A 21,710-nucleotide genomic window follows, 5' to 3' on the forward strand; every position below is an offset into this window, starting at 1 on the left:
TGAGGTTTTTCTCCGTTTTTGGTTTGCCTCGCGTGGTACAGTCCGACCAAGGTACGAATTTTTTATCCCGCATCTTCTCGCAGGTTTTAAAGCAGCTGGATATATCGCATAGTTTCTCTAGCCCATATCACCCACAATCCCAGGGGGCTTTGGAAAGGTTCCACTCCACGCTAAAAACAATGCTTCGGGCGTTCTGTCGTGACACGAAGGACGACTGGGATGAAGGGGTTCATTTAATGTTGTTTGCCGCAAGGGAGGTGGTGCAGGAATCTTTGGGATTCAGTCCTGCAGAGCTGGTATTTGTGCATTCGGTTAGGGGGCCGCTTAAGCTGCTGAGGGAGAAGTGGTTGGGGGAGAGCGAGCCGAAGAACCTGTTAGACTATGTCTGTGGCTTTAGGGAGAAGCTGAAGAGGGCATGTGAACTAGCGAGGACACATCTGAGTGACACACAGGGGAGGATGAAGGGCTGGTATGACAGGAAGGCTCGGGATAGAACGTTTGTGCCAGGGGAGAGGGTTTTAGTGTTGTTGCCTGTCCCAGGCTCCAGCTTACAAGCACGGTTTAGTGGGCCGTACCTGGTTAGAGAGAAAGTAGGGGATTTGGACTACCTGATCGAGACACCGGATCGTGGGCGGAAGACTCGCTTGTGTCATGTTAATATGATTAAGCCATATTATGTGAGGGAGCCTCTGGTGAATCCTACTGACAATATTGTTGTGCCCTCTGCGAGTGTGTCCACTGTGCCGGTGTCAGTTTGTATGTTGGCGCCATCTAGCGTTGATGAGAGTAATGACAGTCTTTGTTTTTCAGAGGGGGTTGGAGAACTGGAAGATGACGTCATTATTCCGTCCAAGGCGGTCGTGGAGGGACGGTTGACAAACACTGAGTCATTGATCACTCTTGACTGTCATCTTGGCCATTTATCAACAACGCAGCGAGATGATATCAGGGGTTTGGTTGGGTCTCATTGTGAGCTGTTCTCCGATATTCCTTCGCGCACTAACGTATTACAACATGACATCGATGTGGCGGAGGCATTACCCATTAAACAGCACGCGTATCGCGTGAATCCATATAAGCGGGCACGGTTACAGAAAGAGGTGGAATACATGCTCACTAACAATATCGCTGAGCCCAGTTTCAGCCCATGGAGCTCGCCATGCTTGTTGGTTGATAAGTCAGACAAGACAGATAGGTTTTGTACGGATTTTCGCCGAGTAAATGACGTGACTAGGCCTGATAGTTTTCCATTGCCCAGAATGGAGGACTGTGTCGACAGGGTGGGGAGTGCGTCTTATGTAACCAAGCTGGATTTGCTGAAAGGATACTGGCAGGTGCCACTTACGGATCGCGCTAAACTAATTTCTGCGTTTGTGACACCTGACAGTTCCCTGCAATATACGGTAATGCCGTTTGGTATGCACAACGCGCCTGCGACTTTCCAGAGGCTGGTGAATCGTGTTCTGTCAGGCGTAGCTAATTGTGAGGCCTATCTCGATGACCTCGTCATCTATTCTGACGATTGGGAGGGGCACATGGTTAGTTTGCGGGAAGTTTTTGACCGGCTTGGTCAGGCAAACTTGACCCTGAACCTGGCCAAGTGCGAGTTTGGCAGGGCGACCGTCACCTATCTTGGCAAGGTAGTGGGGCGGGGGGAGGTCCGCCCTGTCCACTCCAAGGTGGAGGCGATACTTGGCTTTCCAGAGCCTGCTACACGTCGGGACCTCCGGTGTTTTCTGGGGATGACGGGGTATTATAGGGGTTTTTGCAGGAACTTCTCAGCGGTAGCTTCTCCCCTCACAGATCTCTTGAGCCCGAAGATCCCATTTCAGTGGACGCCTAGGTGCACTTTTGCGTTTCAGCAATTAAAGTCCATCCTGGTCAGTGCTCCTGTCCTCGCAGCGCCTGTGTTCACAAAGCCTTTCAAGTTGGCTGTGGATGCTAGTGAGCTGGTCGCAGGCGCGGTACTTCTGCAGGACGATGACGGGGGTATAGAACATCCGGTGTCGTATTTTTCTAAAAAGTTTAATATACACCAGCGGCGCTATTCCACAATTGAAAAGGAGGCTTTGGCCTTGATTTTGGCTCTCTCCCATTTCGAGGTGTATGTCGGTTCATCCCAGGTACCGATTAAAATATACACCGACCACAACCCGTTGGTCTTTATAGGCAGGATGCGGAATTCGAACCAGCGGCTAATGCGCTGGAGCCTTTTCCTGCAGGCCTTTGATGTTGACGTGGTTCACGTCAAGGGCAAGGACAATGTGTTGGCTGACGCGCTATCACGGCTGTAGACAGGGTGAGGGGGTGCTATTTATCCTTGAGGTGGTGTGGGGGTTATGGCCGCTGTTTATGTTCATTCCCCCATTTCGCCTTGGGGTTATGGACATAAAGTTGGGTGTGGGGGTGTTATGTGTTTGTGCCCTGATCAGGCGCTCCTAGTGTGATGTGTCATGTCTAGCTGTAGTTTCCTGTTATGGTTTTGTAGTCCTTATCGTTTCTCCTCCAGGTGTACCCATTTGTAATTAACCCAGGTGTGTCTTGTCTCGTCATTACCTCACGTATAAGGATTCTGCTTTCCCCTTTGTCTGTGGCTGATCCTGTCTGTGCAGTACGTGTTCTTGTCTGTCATTACTTTATATTTCCTTTGTCCAACCATGGTGGTAATTATTAATTAAATTCTTCTTTTGACTACTTCGGCTACCGTCTCCTTTATTATGTTGCCTTGACTCGACATTGAGCCTGCTAACAGTCAATGGTTACGTAATAGTGGCCATGTGTAATAAGCGGGATAATGTCCACATTGCACATTGCATAATGTGCCTTCATGCCGATCTAGATCCCTCCGCAAAAACAAAACAAAAAACGTCTCGTTCGCAGGCGAGAGCCGGCTCCCGTCGTTCACTATAGGAAACGCCCCTATAGGAAACGCCCCTATACGATCCGCCTCCTTGCTGCGGTCTGCAGACAGACTCTATTGCAATTTCCGGCAAAGGAGCTTCATCCAAGACCTTCGACAGCCATTTCTCTAACCAAAGCGGTAAGTTTCACTCGATTAAAATTAATGTTTTGCGGTTGATGTAACCATGAATAATGTCTGTAAATTGTAATTATTTACTTAATATGTATGTTTTGTATCTGTAACTTTTTAATCCAATTTGAAATAGTTTTTTTATGTCGAATTTCACCATTGCAACTATACTGATGAGTATACTTGAATTATAGGAGAGTAGACCTACATTCGACACGAACAGGAGACGCATTAGGGGACAGAGGTGAGTTGTTTTTACAATATGCGAAAAGGAGAAGTTAAATAAAAAGTATCTTGAAACTGGTATCTTGTTATAATGTAAGGTTGTGGATTATGGCGTATGAGTCGACGACATCCACGGTAGCATTATTAGCTTGCAATTAGCAACCACGGCGCTCCCCTGTGTGTGTGAGACGGGGGGAGGGACACGAATGTGGACTATTGTAAGCTTTATTTCTCTAAGCTATTAACTTTATAACGCTGCTTTGTCACATGTTCACCTATTCCCCCCGCCGTCCCGGGGCTTGCGGACCGATGTTAGCCGCATTGCATTGTGGGGTGTTTCCGCCATGTTGGAAGCTAGAGTTATAAACCATAGACATATAAAGAGTAGACGCCGCATCGACCGCTGCTGCCTATTGGCGCTGACGAGCCGTGGGGCCGCCATCTTGGACCGGTCACCCGCTCCACTCAGTGTAATCTGTACGGCAGGCGCAATGAAGTGTCAGCGCATTTTATCAATCATAACTCGCTGAATACAAAACTGATTTTCACGTTTTTTTTCTTTCTACAAACGTCATATATGTAGGCATGATACCGGACACATGATTCGGCGTATTTGAGTATTCATAGTAGGCTTAACAGCAATAGAATATTCTGGTATTTGATAGCCTATATGTTATGTATGATAGGTATTTTGCAAAAGACACACAATATATAATGTAGGCTAATATATACACACACACATATAAAAAAACACTAATGGTCTATATGATAGAGAAACAGAAGCAGATTGTGTAAGCCTACTACTCAGCTATTTTAATAAGTTGAAAAATGAAGAAACAATAATACATTATACATAGACAGAAGTTATATATCAGTAAAAATAAATATCTATGTTAGAAAAAATGAAAATCTACATCTATATTTATATAAAAAATGTAAATTTTCAAGTTAAACACAAGAACATGACACCACCCCGCCCAAACCATATTTACACAAAGTTGCTCATGAAAGTTTAAATGAGCTAAAAGCCCTGAAAGAGGACTGTTTTGCAGAGCTTCTTTCTCGTGCTCCCTTTCTGCAGGTCAAGAGAGGTGAGTCTGGCAATGTGGTGTAGTCTTATTTTCAGAAACACAGACACAACCAATGACAACAAGTCGGAATAATGGTTGTCGATGCCAAACTGCGTCTCCTCAATGTGTTCCCCAAGCTGAAAAACATCCTCCGTTCCAATCTCCTCCCGGACGATGAAGGTGACTGTCGACACCTTTGGAGTTTGCCTTGTTGAAGCTTGGCGAATCCCCCTCTCTGCAGCTCTCAGCACCTTCACTGTGCCTGGTGATGGAATCACTAGGCCACCGTTGTTTTTCAGGGCTAGAAGGTGGTAGCTCTCATCAAATGATGAACGTACAGCATCTCTGACCAAGCTTGCACGGCACACATCACAGGACAGCTTTCGCAGAATCTGCCGGACTACAAATCCTGCGATGTAGACCAGCGCATTTTCCACCAGACCACCAAACCGAGTGGGAAGATAGCTGTGGTCACTCACAAGTCACAACAGCCGAAATGTTGGCGAATGGAGATGGGTGCTCTTCAGCATTTTCAGCAGAGGACATCTCGACCGCAGACAGGGACACAGTGTGATCTTGGGCTGCCACGTTGCCTGTCTCACTATGAAACACCCAACCATCAGACGGCGGAAGATGGCCTGGAACTGGCGTGCAGATGGATTGTTATTCCAGCCACCTTGTATGGAAAACAGGCACACAATACATACATTACTCATAAGTCATTTTCAGAATGGATTGCAATTAAAAGAACAACCCTACCTGACGCTCTGATGGAATTAAATGGGAGCTCCAAGTGATCCTGGCTGAACCTGTAGGTGAGGACATACCGCTGAACTTGGAGCAGTTCAGGAATCATCAGCATCAACGTGTCGATGTTAATGACAAATCCGATGACGGACAAGTACCTGCAAAAGAAAAACATGTTATTACTCTGATCATGGCAAAACATATACAGTATACTTGTAGGACACTTATCTAACTAGGAACAATGTAATTGCAGAACTGGGATAACTTGAGAACAAGAACACATGCAAGAACACATGCAATACATACCATTTTGACACCTACATGTGCTTGATGTTGTGTAATACGTACCATTAGAAGCATCTGGGACCTCAAAAACACTGAAGACAAGATCATTCCAACAAACAAAAGTGAACACAGAAAAACATTGAAATAAAAGAGCATCATGTTGGCAGACCAAACTAAAGGAAAACACGTTGTAACGGTAGCATCATATGAACCTGATGTAGAGAACAGAGCATCTTATGAACTCGATGCATAACGGACAGAGTATCGTTGAACTCATGTCGTGAACTTTTCCTGCATGAATAACAAGCACTATTTGAATAGACCTCTTAGATCGGTGAAGCGGTGCTCCATCTTTTGTCACCAAAGTGAGCAAGTACTCCCTGGCTCTTGACAAAAATGCTTTCCTCTCTCTCCACTTCAAAGCACCCAAGGGAGATTTGAATCCTTTGGCACAAGGATGGCGTCCATTCATTGTGTCAAACAGCCTGTCAATAATCTATAAAGAAATATCGGCATCTAAATCACTATCATTACAGTGTTTCATTAGGTATCAGATAGTTGTAATCAATACTCATCTATTCACGATATAAAGAGAACAGAGTACTTATTTCTAAACTGTATGTTCAACGTGCAACATGCAAACTTAGTATTTGCTTGACTTCCTTCTCTCCATAGGCTGCTTTGTGCTACAGCACATTTCACGCAGAGCTTTACCACTCTAACATGTGTGAAGGTTTGTGTAAGGTTATATACAAACTTTTGTATTTATGAATATGCAATATCACGGTTCATGAAAATATTTGCATGTTGAACTTAGAGAATTATCAACAAATTGTTCCTGATGCTCAAATCACATTTTGATCAATTATTTAAAAACAAACACGTACTTGGTTCTATAATCACTAACCGTTTACCTCAGTGAATTCTGCCGTTGCCTCACAGCCTTTAAACTGAGAGTACCTAAGATCCCTCACTGTGCGGAGAGCAACTGACACGGAGCGACTCAGGGACACCCTCATCTTGTGGTTCTCAAAGTAGACTTGTTTGTCTGTGATTTTATTGGCAGCATGCAGTCCGTCTTTTTTTTGCACAACATTGAGATGATTGATGAACCTCCACTTGATCTGTCCGGTGGTCGTTGCAATTGGACTGTATGCCTGCAGAGAAAGATTCAGTCACTGCTCAAACAAGTACAAACAGCAACATGTTGATCATCACGTCCAGCCATAACGTGCAAATGAACAGACAACAATATTTAGATACAACTTTTAGCAGCAGAGACATAACTTATACAAATAGGTCTAAAAGAATCATCATTTACCTGCAACATATTACATGCCAACTTCAGCATGTGGCATGCATCCGTCATTACAAATACTTTGTCACCAGTCGAGGGATGCGGGAAACTGGTTTGAAGTGGCTCCTGTGGGTTTCCCTTCAGCTCACACCCAAGTTGGCTGCACATGCTGACGTTGGAGGCATCCATCGTGACAGATACCGCCCGAATGCCCCGTGCATGCAGCTCCTCCAAAGCATGACTGAGAAGGACCCTTTGTGTTTCAGGTGACAAAGACTTCGTCAGGTAATATGCAATGGGAGCCTTCCAATGTCCTTGTAGGCCAACCACCATGAACACCAGAGCCTCAGTAGCAACATCGGTCTCATTGTTTCCATCACCCATGTCTACAAAACCGGACATTGACTGGTTATGTGGATTATATTGCACATGTTTTCTGATGGCCATGGCATCCAACATGAGTGCAACACATCCATATTCAGCCTGGTCTTCCTGGCATCTTCTCTCCAGCATATCCAGCAGCATCATCTTGTTCAGGCCAGGCTTGCCATCCACCGAACACAGCCACCTGTAAAAAAAAAAATGAGAAGTAGCTATTTAACGTATTTGCAACCGTAATTTCCAAAAATGAAATTGAACAACATTAAGACTACCTTTGTAATGTATGTGGATGAGGGAGGGGAAGATCTGTAGTCTCTCGGTATTTGTATGCCTTTGGACCATGTAGATGGAGTGTGAGGGCAAGCTCTCTGTGGGCCTTTGAGTACGCATGGCCCTGCTTTGCCTTGAAGTCTATTTGAAGTCTGAAATTGTATGAGAACAAATGTATAAGTCCCCTTCATATAATAACAAAGGAGTTTAATAAAGAGTGTAAGAGTAAGATGTACATGCATTTCAAAGTGCTACTTTCATCTTACCTAAGTAGAAATCAAGCCTCTCTTTGAGTTCTTCATTAATGAGGCTCTTTTCCCTCAAATCCCCCAAAAGACTCCTCACTGTGGTCTCTGCCCTCTTTTCTCTAGCCATGGCATTCTTCCTCTCTCGCTCGAGACTCTCCACTCTTGCTAAAGCTTCATTGAGTCTGGCCTTAAGAGCAGTAGGAGAAGCAGGCAAGACATCGCTATGATCCTAGTAGAAAGAGGGATGAACATGGTTTGAGTGATGTTTCACTTCACACACATCACTTTGACACAACTAGAGTATGGCCCACATTCTTTCTTATAGTCATCACCTGTCAAAGCCACTGCCAGCATCGTGTGTGTGTGTGTGTGTGTGTGTGTGTGTGTGTGTGTGTGTGTGTGTGTGTGTGTGTGTGTGTGTGTGTGTGTGTGTGTGTGTGTGTGTGTGTGTGTGTGTGTGTGTGTGTGTGTGTGTGTGTGTGTGTGTGTGTGTGTGTGTGTGTGTGTGTGTGTGTGTGTGTGTGTGTGTGTGTGTGTGTGTGTGTGTGTGTGTGTGTGTGTGTGTGTGTGTGTGTGTGTGTGTGTGTGTGTGTGTGTGTGTGTGGAATGCATGTCTTCAATTGTGTGTGTATGGGTTTATGTGTGAGTGTGTTTAATATGAGTGGCAGCAAACAAGAGAGATTTTACTTTGTCTAGGACCATTATGATATGATGTTGAAAATAGAAATACTCACATCATTAGGCTGAGGTTGTGAGTGTGAGGTTGAAGCTTCTGGGTCGTCCTGAGGGGCCTCAGACAGGCTCTCTTCAGCTTTTCTGGAAGTAGACATAGTCCTGCCCTTTTCCGGCTAAAATGAAGAAGCATAATACTTGAAAAGAATATATATATATATATAAACACACGCGCACACACACACACAGAGATAGGTATTTCACCCTGCCCTGTTATTGATAATAGAATATTTACATGTATGAATGCTATTAGTTTTATGATGATACACCTACTCTTTGGAGGTGAACCGGGAAGCTGAAGATGGAGGGAATAACACCATCTCTGAGTCGGACAATCTGTCCTGTCAAACTCGTCCTGCTTACAATGCTCACTGCAAATCACGGATGACTCGCTTGCAGTGAACCCTTCCCTCCTCAAAGCAACTTCCCACTTCTTCCTCATATCTTTGTCTTTGGGAAACCTTCAAAATAAAAACGGGAGATTTGAGAGTCAACACAAACATTTTTTAAGAAGGAGGTCAAGCTTATTTTCTTTCTTCTTCATAGATAGATTAGATTAGATTTTACTTTATTCATCCCACAACGGGGAAATTCACTTGTTACAGCAGCATATGATTTATAAAGTCTCAGTTGGCCATACACATAATGTTTGCTGGCTACGATTTCGCTGGCGGACATCAATACAGTACAATAATATTCTATTTACAAAATACAACCAATAATAATGTTGAATCTTACTTGTGAAAAGTAATCCCCCGACCCCTGTTCGCAATCGTCCGCCGATTTGCACAGCAATACGCCGCACAGTGCTCTGGCATCTTGAAACCTCTGCTGTCTCTGGGTAGAATGTCTGTAGGATGACCGGTCCAAGATGGCGGCCGTATTTCTTGCGCCCCAGCAGCCAATGCGGCGTCTACTCTTTATATGTCTATGTTATAAACCGCTATCACTGTGTGTCCTCGTGGAGTCGACGGTCGCTTTACTACTAGCATTATTAGCTTGCAATTAGCAACCACCCAACAGCAACCTCCTACTGAAGCAGAGAACGAACGCGAGTGAACACTGCGGCGCTCTCCTATGTATGTGACGGGGGGGGGGGACGATTGTGGACTATTGTAAGCTTTATTTATCTAAGCTATTAACTTTATAACGCTGCTTTGTCACATGTTCACCTATTTCCCCGCCGTCCCGTAAATTAAGCAGATTAGCACAAAAATCCCAGCAGTCATGCATTCCCTGACGTGAGCCCAGCGGTCCTCTTCTAGTTCCTAGCTTAAACATGCTGATATAGTACAATCAACTTTATAACCAAGTGTATTTTAGATAATTGTAGCTAAATAACCAGTTATATTATCTTAGCTAACCATAACAAATGTGCAGGCTGTTTTTATAAGTTGTATGCTTCATAGTATGGGTTGTACATACAGTATGTATTATATGTGTGTCTGTATTTATATACATATATGTTTGTGTGTATCTGTGTATATGTATGATAATATAAGTCATTTTCCCTTTGAAGGTGGTGACATGCTGGTTCCTGTCGAATACAAGAGTGTGAGCAAATGGGTCAGGGTACCAAAAGTAGAGGATGTCTACATTTACTCTGAGTTCTTACAAGGAGGTAATTAAAGTGTCTTGCATCATGGTTGCTTTCAAGAGTTTCAGTGTTGTATGTTTATCTTGTGAGTTATGATATGGTCCAAATTATCCTTTGTTTCAGTGCTGGCAAAATTCAATTTGCCAGGTTTGACTTCCTTGATTCTACAGGAGTGGAAGTGGATTCTGACATCTTTGATGAGCTTTTGAATTCATCTCGGGTGTCTTTCAAGGCCTTCACTGAAGAATGCAATGGTAATAAAATGTTATAATAAACGTTATAATTTGAATAACCTTGAAGTGTGTGTGTGTGTGTGTGTGTGTGTGTGTGTGTGTGTGTGTGTGTGTGTGTGTGTGTGTGTGTGTGTGTGTGTGTGTGTGTGTGTGTGTGTGTGTGTGTGTGTGTGTGTGTGTGTGGTGTGTGTGTGTGTGTGTGTGTGTGTGTGTGTGTGTGTGTGTGTGTGTGTGTGTGTGTGTGTGTGTGTGTGTGTGTGTGTGTGTACAATGTTGAAGAGTCTTCTTCAGAGGGATCATTCTTATCTGATGGGTCATCATCAAGCTCGGACTCAACAATAAGACTAGAATCTACCAAAGAGATGTAAGTTATCTGGTGTGTTTTAACTGATGCTGCACATAATTCATAATTATTTGTACCAATAGTAAGTGTCTTAAAAAAACAAGGGAAATTCCCATGAAATGCTCAAATGGAATGTTCTGTGTGAAAGGGGCAAGATGCCAGTGAGGAAAGCTGTGTATCCAATATCCATTTTTCCTAAAACGCTGTTCAGCCCTGATTTATTGTTACGAACCGACATTAATATATGTCCTTGTTATCTAGGTGTAATGTTTGTGCTGAATGCTAGGCAATTGTTGTTTCAGATTGTCAACGCAGCCCTGCATTCAAAGCCAGGTGGTGACCATCAAGGAATATGAGAAAAAAAAAGAGTCTTTGTGATGGTACAAGAAGAAAAATGATCAATATATGTTACATTCCCACTTTGCTAGGGGTAAGGAAGGGAAACGACACGACCAGTTTGTAATTGGTATAATTATAAGTGGTTTTATTTATAAAGCCAGGTAAACAAAATGGCAGGCAGGCAGCCTGAAACAAACAAAAGGGCCAAAAGGGCACAGGTTGACAGATAACCAAACTAAGGGAGGACTCAAAAGGAGTCTAAAGTCATACAGGGAAAATACATACTAATGTGCTAAATAAAGAACAAAACAAAACCTCACTTCAAGAGTGGTACAACTAACACTAGGGAGTCTGGACAACACACACAGCTAAACTAAAGGGAACAGTCACAAAATCCTAATGATACTCTAAACCCTAACTAACCTACTCTACACTCTAACTAAGCTACTCTAAACACTCAACAGTAAGCACATAAGTTGTCACTCGACACTGAATACATAAGTTGACACTCGTCACTAAACACAGTCTGTAGTGTCCATGACACACGCGCAAAAGGTATGAGGCGTCTGATCGCAGCAGAGCCTCCAGAGTGATGATTGTCGCAGCCTTTGTACTCCTCTCCAGCAGGTGTGCGCTGGGCTTGCACAGGGATTGGAGAACGTCGGGCCCGGCGTGCTCCAATCAGTGTCCTCGGAAGTGAACCAGGAGATGACAGCCAATGATGTTGGGGCAACCACACAGCTCATTTGCATAACCTCACACACAGCTGAAAACCCTCAGGCAGATTAAAGAACAGACAGACAGCATCCGTAACAATATACTTGTGGCAGACATGGTAGAGAGCCATGGGTAAGTATTGTATGCTTAACATCTTGTTTTGATTTGATACATTTTCTTCATTTTCTGTCTTTATAAATATTTGTAATACATTTGTTTCTTCTCAGGAGGATCCCTCCAGTCCATGTCCGCATTACCTACGCACTTGGCATTACAACGTTGTTCCCAAATTTAAAAGACCCCGATTCAAAGAATGGTTATGTAAGTATTGATATTAATATGCTTTTGTTTTTAAAGCTAATATATTACTTTCTGCTATAATAATACATTTTATTTCTATAGCGCTTTTCTTGAACCCAAAGACGCTTTACGTTTGGGAGGGAGGGTAGACAAACAAAACAAAAAACCACAAAGAAACAAAACAAAAGCAGTCAGGAGGAAGTTGGTTGAGGGGGGGGGGGGGGCTTATAGATACAGAGTTGAAGAGGTGGGTTTTGAGTCGGGACTGGAACAGGGTGAGGGACTCAGACTCACGGAGGTCTTGGGGGAGGGAGTTCCAGAGCTTCGGGGCTGCCACAGAGAAGGCTCTGTCCCCGAAGCTCCGGAGTTTGGCCTTGGGGATGGAAAGCAAACCGGCTGAGGTGGATCTGAGGGACCGGGGTGGTTGGTAGAGGGTGAGGAGGTCAGTGAGGTAGGGGGGGGCAGATGGTGGAGGGCTTTGAAAGTGAGGACCAGGAGTTTGTAGTGGATGCGGTGTGAAACGGGGAGCCAGTGGAGTTCTTTGAGGACCGGGTGATGTGATGCCATGATTTGGTGTGGGTGAGGAGTCTGGTGGCTGCGTTCTGGACACGCTGGAGTCTACTGGGGGATGTAGTGCTGATGCAGTAGAGGAGTGAGTTGCAATAGTCAAGGCGGGAGGAGATGAAGGCGTGAATGAGTCGCTCAGCTGCAGGGCGGGTGAGAGAGGGACGGCGTTTGGCAATATCGCGGAGGTGGAAAAATGAGGTTTTTACAACTTGACGGATGTGGGGCTCGAGGGAGAGGGTGGGGTCAAATATAACGCCAAGGTTGCGTTCCTGGGTGGAGGGGGAAACAGGGGTGCCATCAATGGTGACTGTCAGGTTGGGGTTTTGTTGAGGGTGGATTTGGAGCCGATGAGGAGGAGTTCAGTTTTACTGCTGTTGAGTTTGAGGAAGTTGTGTTGCATCCAAGATTTTATTGCAGTCAGACAGGATTCGATGTGGGGGGGGGGGTTGTTGGGGGATTTGGTGCTGAGGTAAATATGTGTGTCATCAGCGTAACAGTGAAAGTCCAGGTTGTATTGGCGGAGAATCTGACCAAGGGGGAGGATGTAGATGATGAAGAGGAGGGGGCCGAGTGTTTAAGTAACAGTTGAATTATTCAACCCATAACCATGCCACAGCTCTTACATGCATTAAATCTAACACACATGACACAGGTCATGTTTAGGATAATTCCTTGATCTTAACCAGGTGATGGATTAACTTTGAATTAAATCAACAGGAGCATTTCTATGATCACCAGAGTGGTTCTGGTTACCTGGCATGGAGGCTGAAAACTGTGCAGCGCAACTCGGCTCAAGAAATCGAGAAATCCAAGGTCTCTTTTCAAGTCGGACCTAAGACTCATCACAGCATGCATTCACCTGTGAGGCAGTTATCAGGTGATGAATGCAATGAAGCTATGTCGGTGATGAGGCACTCAAGTGACATAACCCTGGTCCAAGACAAAATGAAGGCAACATTTCAGAAAAGACAAAAGGTTGTTCAAGACCGAGCCACAGCCTCCACTGTCCTAGACCTTTTTCCAAGATTCCTGGACACATCAGGCTTGGTAAGAAATAACGACTTTTTAAAAGCTTTGTGGTAGTTCATTTTGCTCACTAATGTAGTTTTCCCTGTCATGTTTTGTGTTTAAGATTGAACAAGACTTCACTATGCTCTTTGGCAAGGAAGTCTCTGGTAAATTTCTTGCGAAATGGCCAACGTTCTTCAAACCGAGGATCATTGCAGATTGCAAAAATCTTCCTGGAAGTTTGCACGTGGATGAGCTTCTTTTGTCTGCACAACAAGAATCTGATGATGGTGGTAAGTGTAAATTGGTGTCTTCAGTGTTCCCTATCTAATCTAAAGTATTGGACCATACCAGAGCTTTTCGTGTTTTGGCTGCTTTGCTCCATATCCCATGTACTTAACATAACTGCTGGCCAGTTTTTTTATACAATATTAAATTAATGCGATATGGAAATCAACTTCTGGGGAGACTCAGGTCCATCTATTATCAATCATTATTCTAAAAACACAACATATAAAGCATCAATGATCTGTGAAAAATAGGCTCAAACATGAGATAATATTGGTAAAGTCATTCAAGTAATTGAAATGGTGTAAAATATTTGTCTGTAGTATGGGACTGTGAGGTGGCTGCCATCCTTCTGCTTCTTCACCTGTTGCCGCCAACATCCAAGGGCAAGAAGTCACCAGTCAAGATTAGTGCAAAGGATGCTGCTGGCCGCCTGGTGAAGTTCTTAAGGGTATGTTCTTTCGAAACGTTTTTAATATATATTTCCATTTAGAAAACAACAGATGTTTGATTGTAAAGATCTGATAGTAATTTTGAAGTGGCTTGACATGTTGCAGATTTTTTTTAAATGTTCAGACCGGGTTGGTGTTTTACAACACGGGAGCAGCTTTTGTCCTAATTTGAAAGTAATTGTGAAAGAAAAAAATAATTGTGCTCTTCCAGTCATTTGAAGATTTTATCCTAATTCTTCTCCAAATTCCAAGTTCTGTTCCTTGTGATTCATTCGCTGTCTCTTTTTCTCTCAGGTCGGGAAAAGCATTGAGACCTTCCTCAAGGACACTGGCCCTTCTCAGCCGTTTCTCCTGTGTGTTGGAGAAAGAAACGACAGCATCCAACATTTCTACATCGTCATGGACCAAAAGGCCATTCCTTGTAAGACGCAGACTGGAGTTGCTGCCTTTGACGAGCTCTTCAAGGCACATTTTGCTTTTGCTGTGTCTTATGATGAAGCACTATGCAACTTCTACACATTCATCCAGACAACCGTGTATGGCATTGATGTTGGAAGTGTGAAGGAAAGTCCTCGAGTCAAGGAAATTAGAGCAAGACTTCTTCACAGTTCAGTTTGAAAGGCAGTCCTTTCTGACTTGAACTAATGTTCACATGTTACATTTGCAAGGTACACCACATAAACTGTTCAGTGTTATTTAGACATTTGAAGTTTCAGCATGGTTTGTACCCAGGAAGGTCTTTGCGTTTGCACTGTGGAGAGCTTGGATGTTTATTTGTGTTTTGCACATACTCTGGTTACAAGCGGCACCTATCTCGAGCACATGAACACAGTGTTGATCCAGATGTCGCCAGCCATGTTGAGTTTGAACCTGGAGCTTCTGTTGGAGCTTCTGTTTCACAGTCAGTTAATGTGGATTCTCCTGTGATGGTCACTACACACATCCCGATGGAGAAAAAGAAATTACTAGACATGTGCAGCTCAGTTATTGCTCAAGTCCAAGCATCAGGAGTTCCTGAAAGTACTGTGCAATGTTTAGTTGGTTCGATGGAGGAACTGGTTAAGGACATCTATGCCCATGCAAAAGAAGCTGTTGTTGAATGTTTGTCATCTGAAGCATCTAAAGAAACCCTGGAAAAAGTTGAGAATTGTTTTGATCAGCTTGGGAATCCTTTTTCATGTCTTAACACAGAATCTAAACGGATGAGGCATTTTGAGGAGAAATGGAAAATAGTTCAACCTGTCGAGTATATTCTTGGTGTGCGTTTTGATACACGCAGAGATAAAACAACAGGACTATACAGGCAAGTTCCTGTCAATGATAAGTTCATGTATGTACCCATCATGGGGTCTCTTTCATCTATGTTTAAGAACACGGAACTTTGTAACAGTTTTCAAAGAGCTAAACAACACCAGGAGGGCTTTTACAGAGATGTAAACGATGGCGCGTACTTCAGGAACCACTGTTTATTCTCACAACAAGAGCATGCTATGCAGATACAGCTCTACTATGATGATTTTGAGACCGCTAATCCATTAGGCTCAAAAAAGGGTGTGCACAAACTTGGCTGTGTTTATTTTATTTTGAGAAATTTCCCTCTTGTATCTCTCTTTCACTCAGAAGACTTAAAGAAATATGGGTTTGACGCTATTCTAAAGCCACTTCTCGACGATTTAAAGATTTTAGAAGTTGAAGGAATGCAGGTGCCTTTTTCAACCACACCTGTGAAATGTTCAGTGTTTCAGGTTACAGGTGACAACTTGGCTATACATGGCCTTTTTGGTTTTGTTGAATCATTTAGTGCAAAGTACTGTTGTCGTTTTTGTTTAACTGAAAAGGGAGAGATGCAATCAGTTTTCAGTGAAGATCATCCAGGTTTAACTTTACGTTCTAAAGCCCTTCATTCAGAACACTGTGCTGCCATTCAACAAAATCCTGCTTTGGCCTCAACATTTGGTGTTAAAAAAACCTGTCCACTCAATTCCCTACGGCTGTTCCATACTACAGACAACTACGCAGTAGATATAATGCATGATTTACTGGAAGGAGTGGTGCAGTATGAGTTGAAGCTTGTGTTTCAGTACCTGATAAGGAACTTTATATCCAGAAGTTCATTGTCAGAGAGAATCACGAGCTTCAATTATGGATTTACACAGAGGAAAAACAGGCCAAGTGGGCTACAACTGGATGATGATGGCAACAATCTTGGCCTTAATGCTGTTCAGTCCTGGTGTCTTTTGCGCAATACCCCATTGATGTTTGGAGATTTAGTTAGCAGGAATGATAGCTGCTGGAACTTGCTGCTCCTCTTAGTACAGATTGTGAACATTGTCTTTTCACCCATTGTAACCCATGGTATGACCTGCTATCTGAAACATCTTATTTTTGATCATCATACACTTTTTAAATCTCTGTTTCCAGAACGAAATTTGATTCCCAAGCACCACCATATGATACATTACCCAAGCTGTATTAGGAAGATTGGGCCACTAATACACATGTGGTGCATGAGGTTTGAAGGCAAGCACACATTTTTCAAAACGTCTGTAAAGAACTTTAAAAATATCACAAAAACACTGGCAAAGAGACATCAGAATCAGTTGGCTTTTCATTCTGATAACTTTTATTTTAAAAGATTCCAATTTGGCCCCATTACTGAAGTCTTGGTCAGCAGTTTGGAGGGCAGTGAGGTGCTGCATGAAACTTTTGATATGTCTTGTATTGTTCCCACAACTTCCTGGGTCAAAAGCTATGGCACAGAGTACCAGCCTGGGATGTATGTATGTTCTGGTGTTGAAAATGAGATGCCTTTGTTCAACAGGATTGTCAGTGTGATTGTTAAAGAGGACAATGCTTATCTTCTAACTTGTAAAGTCTCAACAACATATTTTGATGATCACTTAAATGCATTTAGTATCGAGGAGAAAAGCGATGTATTCACACTGATCTGTGTAGATGACCTGCCATACTACAGACCATATGATAGGCAATTTTCAAATGACACTGATGGCCAAATGTTTATTGTCCCATACTGTAATTTTGTGTCACTCCATGCTGAACTGTTGTAGGTTTATGAATGTAATTGTGGTGTACTTGCCTTGTAATACAAACTATTTTGTTAAATTTGTTGTCTTGTATTTTTTGTAAAGTGGGTTATGGGGTTTTGGCTGGGAGGGATTGGATCTTCACAACATTCTACACTCTCAAGTGTTACATTTTGTAACACCCAATAGTGTTACTAAATTGAGATCCAGTGTAGTCTGGTAGTGTTGATTCTTTAACACTGACACTAGTGTAGAGTAATATTAACACTACTGCGTGTTGGCCAGTGTTGATTTTCAACTCGTTTCAGTGTTCCATTAACTACAAGTGAGTGTTAAAATATTAACACTTTCGAAAGTGTTAATTTTACACTGACAAGAGTGGACGCATATACACACTTTTCTGGTGTTAAATTCAACACTGTGTTAATTTAACACTGGCATTTTTGCTGTGTAGCTTTGATTGGTTTACATTTCTGTCTGTTAAAGACACGTTCGTAATCAGCCAATAGATATTCGAGTTGAGGAGAGAATGGGCGGGCCTAGTTGTTGTATAAATCCGAGGTAGGAGCGGATGAGCTGCACTCTGCACATAGAGAAAGGCGCAGTCGTAGTACATTCAGACTTTTACCCCACATCGGAAGAAAAAAAAATGAGGGAAATTGTGCATCTTCAAGCCGGCCAGTGCGGCAACCAGATCGGTGCTAAGGTAAGTCCACTTGTATTCGCCCTGAGTGAGTAATTTACATTCAGAAATATCGTGTTCTCTCCTCTGGGAGCCGGTGCTTTGTGCTCTTTCGGGTGGGGCGCCGCAAGGGGGTGAAACGTTAGGACGATTCTAAGGGCCCGTGACTGACAGCTCTGACAAGTTTTTCATTTTGAACTCAGCTTTTCTAGTTTTAGAAGGTTAAACTTACATTTATTCACTGTCTTGACAACTTAAACATTTTTGTCACATTGACTCAACTTGCCTTAGCAAGTTATCAGTTGAAAAAAGAAACAAAAGAAAAAGGCGGGAAGGCAGGTTTGAGAGCTAAAGAACAAAATGTATGCTTCCACATTTGAGTTTAAAAAAAAAAACCTCCTCCCTAAACTGAATGCAATGTTTAAGCATGGATGTAATCAACTGGTATATCCTAAAGATGTCATGTTTTAAGTATGGGATAATCTCAACAAATTAACGAAATGACTCCCAATATTAATTGAAATGCTTTTATGGATTTAGAAAATGATTTTATTGATTTAAAAAATAGTTGTGTTGATTTAAATTGACATGCATCCGCTAAGAAAAATAGTCCGTTATTACCGTTTGAACGGTTTCAACGGGCGGCAGGAACTGCTTCGATAGCGTTTTTGAGGAGCTTTCTGATTACAGATTTGAAAACATCGCTGCTTGCTTTAAATGTAGCACAATTCATGATGTCAAACCTTTGAAAGTATCTAGATATCCCTGCCCTAATGCCAAAGGAACTTCACACTGAATATGTGTCGCCGTTTGATGTATATGTGTGGACCGCTGCGTAAAAAGGAGGGTTTCTGCCCGTGACTTCTCCGCTGTTTTCTTGTCCCTCTTGTCTTTTTCTTTTCTTCACTGGGGACTCATCAGCCACTAACAATTCCTCCAAATTACTGTGCTCTCCAAATATATTAAAATTAATGTTAAAATCCTCCATGTTGCTATCACACGCCAGCGGGAAACTAAAGACAATCAGACAGTTTGCTTGCTTTTCAAACTGTTACATTTGAAAAACAGTTAGAGCGTCTCTTGTCAGTTTGAAAAGCCAACGGACATCAGATGGAGCGTACTTGTGAACATTGCAATTAAATGTTTAATAGAACGAATCAAGGGCGGTAAAATGTCAGCTTCTTGACTAATAAAATGATTTTCGCCATTTGATAAAACATGTTTTGACATAAATATTGATTCTGTCCGTCCGCTTGTTGCTTGCAAACACCGCTTTATCACTAGTGTTCCTTCGGCAGCCGTTACTGCAATGCGTAAAAAGGAAGTGAGTAGGCTACTGAAAAAAAGAAAAGCACTACAAACTAGTAACTTTGTATTAAAACTACAATGACGTTGATAGTTAAAACGTAATTTTCTTCTTTTTCTTTTTTACAACAGGCACGTCTAAATCAGGCTCACTGGGTTATGCCATACCGAGCTGCGTCGTGCTTTTGCATGAAGCAGGCTTGGTGGTACAGTGTCGAGTGGAATTTTTCAAATTCATAACCCGTGAGTTGCAGCCAATAAGGGATTAGGGCGCGCGTGTCGAAGTCGGCACAGGTGGGACAAATAGGTTCATCCAAGACAATTTATCAACGTTTAGAACAGGCTGATAAATACACAGGTAACTGTAAATAAAATGGACGAATCAGAAACCGGTTTATTGCCAAGTGGGTTAACACATACGAGGAATGTGTCTTGATGTTATGGTGCATACATTTACATGCATGAAAATAAAACAAACATTGGAACTGGGTGTTGAAAGTCATTTTGGTTGGAAGAAATAGCTAACTGTATTTGTTTGTGTCCTATAGTTTTGGGAGGTGATCAGTGATGAACACGGTATTGACCCAACTGGTACATACCACGGTGACAGTGACCTGCAGCTGGAGAGGATCAATGTCTACTACAATGAGGCCTCGGGTAGGTTCTAAACAGCCATGCTTTCTTATTGGCTATTATGTAAAAAAACACACATGTGAAAGAATCTTAATTTTAGCCATGTTCCCTTACTTCTAACCTGTGGTTTCTAGGTGGTAAATATGTGCCCCGTGCTGTGCTGGTTGATCTTGAGCCAGGCACCATGGACTCAGTAAGGTCTGGACCTTTTGGCCAGATCTTCAGACCAGACAACTTTGTGTTTGGTAAGTGATATTTATTAGGATTGTTCAGAGCATGGCAACTGATTGTTCACACGGAATGCAGCATCTTCATTTATGATTCTTGTCTTGCAGGCCAGAGTGGTGCTGGCAACAACTGGGCCAAAGGTCACTACACAGAGGGTGCAGAGCTGGTGGACTCTGTCCTGGATGTTGTGAGGAAGGAGGCAGAGAGCTGTGACTGCCTTCAGGGCTTCCAGCTTACACACTCCCTGGGTGGTGGTACGGGCTCTGGTATGGGAACCCTGATGATCAGCAAGATCCGTGAAGAGTACCCTGACCGCATCATGAACACTTTCAGCGTGGTGCCTTCCCCCAAAGTATCAGATACTGTTGTTGAGCCCTACAACGCCACACTATCAGTCCACCAGCTTGTAGAAAACACAGATGAGACCTTCTGCATTGACAACGAGGCCCTGTATGACATCTGTTTCCGCACACTCAAGCTCACAACCCCTACTTACGGTGACCTGAATCACTTGGTCTCTGCAACCATGAGCGGCGTCACCACATGCCTCAGGTTCCCTGGACAGCTCAACGCTGACCTGCGTAAGCTTGCTGTAAACATGGTGCCATTCCCCCGTCTGCACTTCTTCATGCCAGGCTTCGCCCCCCTCACAAGCAGAGGCAGCCAGCAGTACAGATCCCTTACTGTGCCCGAGCTCACCCAGCAAATGTTTGACGCCAAGAACATGATGGCTGCCTGCGATCCACGTCACGGCCGCTACCTGACAGTGGCTGCCATCTTCCGTGGCCGCATGTCAATGAAGGAGGTTGACGAGCAGATGCTGAACGTGCAGAACAAGAACAGCAGCTACTTCGTTGAATGGATCCCCAACAACGTGAAGACCGCTGTCTGCGACATTCCTCCCCGTGGCCTCAAGATGGCTGCTACCTTTATTGGAAACAGCACTGCCATCCAGGAGCTGTTCAAGCGCATCTCTGAGCAGTTCACAGCTATGTTCAGGAGGAAGGCCTTCCTCCACTGGTACACCGGTGAAGGTATGGATGAGATGGAGTTCACTGAGGCTGAGAGCAACATGAATGACTTGGTGTCAGAGTACCAGCAGTACCAGGATGCCACTGCTGAGGAGGAGGGAGACTTTGAAGAGGAGGGGGAGGAAGAAGATCTGGCCTAAAATCCCTTTTAAAAAATCTAAATGTAAGATTTGAAGTTCTTGCCACATTCAGTGTTCTGTCTGATAATGTTGGCTTAAGATGGAATGTTGTCTCAGTGTTCTGTCTGCTTTTACGTTTGAATAAAATGTAATGTTCCAAGATCTTTCAGTGTTCTGGCTGCTGTTCCAGTTAATATATTAATCTGCAAGTGGAGCTGCTTACTATTTTCTCCCGAAATTAACAAATGCACTCAAATGTAGGTTCAAAGATATCAACTGTGTATATATGACAATACCATACATGAGCTCATTTTTGTTGTTGTCACAAATATGCTTAATAAAGGAAATACACAAGCAGAACATGACACGAGAACAATGCCAGATCACATGCTGCAGCATAAACAATGGCTTCCTCGTGACCATTCCAAAGGCTGAAATTATCCTTACACAACGTATCATAGTTGTCAGTAGTCATGTGAATAATACAGATTTCTATAGTTAATTACCGATCCGACACGTTTCTACCATGTTTCTACAC

General features: G+C 43.2%; 2 protein-coding genes and 1 long non-coding RNA gene across 4 annotated transcripts; all 3 read left to right on the top strand.

Annotated features, from left to right (window-relative positions):
• Window positions 1-2,981: 2,981 nt before the first annotated feature.
• On the top strand, window positions 2,982-10,476 carry LOC117464701 (uncharacterized). 2 transcript variants are annotated; one of them, XR_004554114.1, is made up of 4 exons: window positions 2,982-3,040; window positions 3,226-3,275; window positions 9,806-9,907; window positions 10,396-10,476. It is a non-coding gene; the product is annotated as an uncharacterized lncRNA (long non-coding RNA). The 2 variants fall into 2 exon arrangements; XR_004554113.2 differs by lacking the exon at window positions 10,396-10,476 and adding an exon at window positions 10,007-10,165.
• A 2,629-nt stretch (window positions 10,477-13,105) lies between these two features.
• LOC117464696 (uncharacterized) lies at window positions 13,106-15,191 on the top strand. The gene is made up of 4 exons (XM_034107270.2): window positions 13,106-13,429; window positions 13,515-13,683; window positions 14,002-14,129; window positions 14,425-15,191. Exons 1-4 carry the CDS (start codon window positions 13,232-13,234, stop codon window positions 14,746-14,748), a joined length of 819 nt encoding a protein of 272 aa, XP_033963161.2. The 5' UTR covers window positions 13,106-13,231; the 3' UTR covers window positions 14,749-15,191.
• A 2,544-nt stretch (window positions 15,192-17,735) lies between these two features.
• Window positions 17,736-21,336, top strand: LOC117464695 (tubulin beta-4B chain-like). Its single transcript, XM_034107269.2, has 4 exons — window positions 17,736-17,880; window positions 19,710-19,818; window positions 19,929-20,039; window positions 20,130-21,336. Exons 1-4 carry the CDS (start codon window positions 17,746-17,748, stop codon window positions 21,191-21,193), a joined length of 1,419 nt encoding a protein of 472 aa, XP_033963160.1. The 5' UTR covers window positions 17,736-17,745; the 3' UTR covers window positions 21,194-21,336.
• Window positions 21,337-21,710: the final 374 nt, after the last annotated feature.

This window comes from Pseudochaenichthys georgianus, chromosome 19 (assembly GCF_902827115.2).
Source record: "Pseudochaenichthys georgianus chromosome 19, fPseGeo1.2, whole genome shotgun sequence".
Classification (NCBI taxonomy): Eukaryota; Metazoa; Chordata; class Actinopteri; order Perciformes; family Channichthyidae; genus Pseudochaenichthys; species Pseudochaenichthys georgianus.